At 34.3% G+C, this 4,454-nt stretch overlaps 1 protein-coding gene across 1 annotated transcript; it reads right to left on the reverse strand.

Moving 5' to 3' along the window:
- Positions 1–2,204: 2,204 nt before the first annotated feature.
- LOC106843511 (olfactory receptor 14J1) lies at positions 2,205–3,170 on the reverse strand. The gene has a single exon (XM_014860543.3). It carries the CDS (start codon positions 3,168–3,170, stop codon positions 2,205–2,207), a length of 966 nt encoding a protein of 321 aa, XP_014716029.3.
- Positions 3,171–4,454: the final 1,284 nt, after the last annotated feature.

The following is a 4,454-nucleotide window of genomic DNA, read 5'->3' on the forward strand; positions in this document are numbered from 1 at the left end:
ATGTATACAATGCAATATTATTCAGCCTTAAAAACACAGAGGAAAATACTGCCATTTGTAACAACACTGATGAACCCGCAAGTTATTATAGTAAATGAAATGTCAGACAGAGAAAGACAAATGGTATCCCTTATATGTGAAATCTAAAAAAGAAAAAGACAAACTCATAGCAACAGAGAATAGAATCATTGTTGCCAGGAATTGAGGGATGGGGCAAGTGGAGAGAGATTGGTAAACATGTACAAACTTTCAGTTATAAAATGAATAACTTCTGGGAATCTAATGTATAGTGTAGTGGCTATAATTGATAATAGTCTATTGTAAAATTGAAATTTGCCAAGAGATTAGATCTTAAACATTCTCACACATATATGCACACACAAAAACATAACTATATGAGGTGATGAATGCATTAATTAACTTGGTTGTCAGAATTCTTTCACAATGTATATGTATATCAAATCATCACGTTGTACATTTTAAATATATGACACTTTTACGTGTCAATTTTACCTCAAAAAATCTGCAACAAAAAAAAGGAAAAAATTGAATAGACCCACAAAAAGGAACCCATCCTTATTGCACTATTCTCATAGTATTTTACTCATATATTCCTGTCCATTTAGACATCAAAATGGAATTGCATGATGCAAGTTTATTTAAGGTCTTCAAGAACAGAATTGTAAGGTATTGACATATAGTTAAATATGGCAATTTAAACACATGCTTTATTGTGATAATATATCTTGTAGAATGTCAATTCAAGAAGGACATGGAACTTATTTATCTTGCATAACTGAAAGTTTATACCCATTGAGCAACAATTCCCCATTTTCCCCACTCCCCAGACCCTGGAAACTACCACTGTATTCTCTGTTTTTATGAATTTGACTACTTTAGATATCTCATATAAGTGGAATCATGCAGTGTTTGTCTTTCTTTGACTGGTTTATTTCACTACCTGGAGTTAACAATATGGTGTTGTGCACTTTAAAATCTGTTAAGAAAATAGGTCTCATGTTAAGTGTTCTGACCACGCACAAAAAGAATCATGCGAAAGAATACTAGGAAACTTTTGAAAAGAATGAATATGTTCAGTACCTTGATTGTGGTGGTGGTATCAAAGGTGTTTGTATATGTCCAAACTCATCCAGACATATACATTAAATATGTGAAATTTTTTTGTATATCAATTATACCTCAATAAATTTAAAAAAAAGATACGGAATGTGATGTGATGCGTGTGTATACAAGAACTGTGATTCACATACTGATAGTTTTGAGCTTTTCCTGTTTCATTCATCTTTGTTCCATTTTGTGGACCCAGGAGGCATCCCTGTCTAACTCTAAAAACCATCTTGTCAAACTCTTCTTCAGATCCGAAGAGGAAATGAATTAATATAAACATCTCCAGTAATGGGAAAGTAGATGCCCGATGGCTATTTCATTAGTGAATTATGGTAGTTTATGCTTATTTTTATTGATGATATATATATATATATATATATACATACACACGTACACATATTGAGAAACAAGGCATTTGCAATGAGTAGAGGCAAATAAGCTTTGAGTCAAACAAATATTAGTTTGAATCATATATTTACTATTTTTAATTTGAGAAATCTCAAGAAAATTAATTTGCCTTAAATTTAGTGTCCTAATTGATAGAATGGCAACAATGTGGCACAGCTAGAAGAGTTGTTTGATAGAGTTAAAAGATAAATGTGAATAATGCACCTGACATTTATTAGAGACTGAAAAACATTGAGGGAAAAGCTATTACAATACATAATAGAAGAGGAAAATTAATATGGATACTTAATATAGGTAAGAAACTTGGAGAAATCACATAAAAACCCTATTAATATATTATCTGATAATCACAGTTAGCCTAGCTGACATCAGTCTGGAATTTATTTGTTAAAAGTCAACTTCAAATTATGCTGGCCAGGTTGCAAACTAATTGCCTTTTCCCTTTGACTTCAGAAAAATTCCTAAAATATACCTTAAAATAACAATGGAATTGAAGGAAGAAAAATTAATATCATTAGAAGCATAACATCTTAAATTTTGAAGAATTCTATTCTGAGAAGAATATAAATAATAGAAAAGCTGGACAGGCGTTCTGAGAAGAAATTGTAAATATTTACCCCTCTAACAATCTGAAACATCATAGCAATACCGTTTATTTGTATGGTTCTTTAGAGTTTACAAAGGGCTTTTAAATACATTTTTCTCTGAGAAAATTCTTCTTTTGACAGTACTTTCCTTAGAGCTGCCTTCATAGCTTCATTCCGTAAACTATAGACAATTGGATTGAGTGTTGGAGGTATCACAGTATAGAATATGGAGAACATGAGGTCCATGGCTGATTGAGAATTAGAAGGGGGCCTTAGAAACTCAAAGCCTGCAGCTGAGAGGAAGAAGGTGACTACAAATAGGTGTGGCAGGCAGGTAGAGAAGACTTTGGTCCGGCCCTCAGCTGATGGGATTCTCAGCACAGCAGAGAAGATGCGAACATAGGAAAGCACAATAGAGATCAAACAGATAAATGCTGTTGAGGTTGTGAATGCAGCCACTGCAATCTCATTAATGAATTCAGAAGAACAGGCTAGTTTCAGCATCTGAGGAACATCACAGAAGAATTGGTGAATGACTCTCTCCCCACAGAGAGATAGGGAGAAGTTAACTGCTGTGTGCACGAGCCCAGAGAGGCCTCCAGCAATCCACACAGCTATCACTGCATGCCTACAAGCATGGGGATCCATAATGGTCTCATATTTCAGTGGTTGACAGATAGCTACATACCGGTCATAAGACATCACTGTGAGGATGGCCACTTCTGACGAGGCCAGAGCTATGAAGAAGAAAACCTGAAGAATGCATTGACCAAGGGAAATGTAACCATTATTCATAAGTGAATTTGCAATGGACTGAGGGACTGTGACAGAGATGAAGCAGAGGTCCAAAAGAGAGAGGTGCTTCAAGAAGTAATACATGGGGGAATGGAGGCGATAATCCAAGGTAGTTATGGTGATAATGAGGAGGTTGCCTATCAAGGCCAGCAGGTATGTCACCAAAAACAGCAGTGCATGTAAAATCTGAAGCTTACGGTCATCAGAAAACCCCATGAGGAGGAATCCACTCGTTGAGGTCAAGTTGGCCATGGTCACTCTGAAGATAGAAAGTATGATTCTGTTTAGAAAGCCAAAGAACAGTAGGAAAAGAAAGTGTGATATTTAATATATCTATAATGTCAAGTAACTCAGTGTACTCAGAATATAGCTACTGAAATCAAGGTGAATTTATCTCCATACCTCTAGAGGTAACATTTAATTCAGAAAGATCTTTAGCGGTTATTCAGAAATAGAACTCCTAAATGTGATCAACACTTTCACATAGGTTGAAAATTTATGAGAAATTTCTGGAGCAGAGTTTGGATTCTCAAAGGTAGGAATTAATGGAGACGATAAAGTCTTTCCCTGCAACAAAGTCAGTGAAAATGGTACTTATATACTAGTATCATTACATCTTACATATGATATCTTAGCATTGCAAGGATGCATTAAAACTTCCTTTGTTAACCATTTAAAATAAAGTTGTTTTTATTACCTTGTAAGTGGATCTAGAAACAGACCGGAGACACGCACAGGGGAAATGTTAGTTCTAAGGACAGTCATATTTCTTGACTCTGAAAGGCTCCTAACATTTTTAAAATATAAAATTTAGTTGGAATGAACTTCCCAGAGCAAGCTTGAATAGTGAAATGACTCAAAATTGTAAGATGCAGATGCCACTGATACCAAGCATTGAATTCTGAGGTTTGGAATTTGATAGATCTTGCAAATGATGATACCTCGTCCTTTTAATTGTTATCATCCTTAGAATGACTTGGACTTGGACATTTTCAATCAAATTCATTTAAACAGATAATGATAATTTTCTAAAATGTATTTTATTCTTACTATGTGATAGGCAGAATGCTAGGTAGTAGAGTGTATGACTTTCCAGTATTATATCACATTGTGACTTCTCCAGTAAGAATAAATAATTCTTTATTCTTTTTCTCTAGGACTTGAAATATATTAGACAGTGAGCGCCCATTTCTTAAAATAATCAACCAACCAACCAAACAAGCAAAATCTTAATGCCAGATGTAACGTAATTGTTAGGGAGATTGGCTGGCGTTACTTTTTATGTTAAATGTGTTATTGTAAAATCATAAAATCACTCTGTGTATCAGAATCACCCTGATAACTTATTTTTACTTCTTTAAAAAGAAGCCTGTAGATTTGTTGAAAGGTCAATCCATTTTCACTGAGTTGTCTCAAGACAATTCCTTCACCATCTCTGATCATTTCCCTACCTTTGGCAATGGTATCTAATATACAGGCACTAAGTAAATATTTATTTAACTTAGTATATACATTATTGACTTCAATTTTATATAG

Source organism: Equus asinus, chromosome 8 (genome assembly GCF_041296235.1).
Source record: "Equus asinus isolate D_3611 breed Donkey chromosome 8, EquAss-T2T_v2, whole genome shotgun sequence".
Taxonomy (NCBI): domain Eukaryota; kingdom Metazoa; phylum Chordata; class Mammalia; order Perissodactyla; family Equidae; genus Equus; species Equus asinus.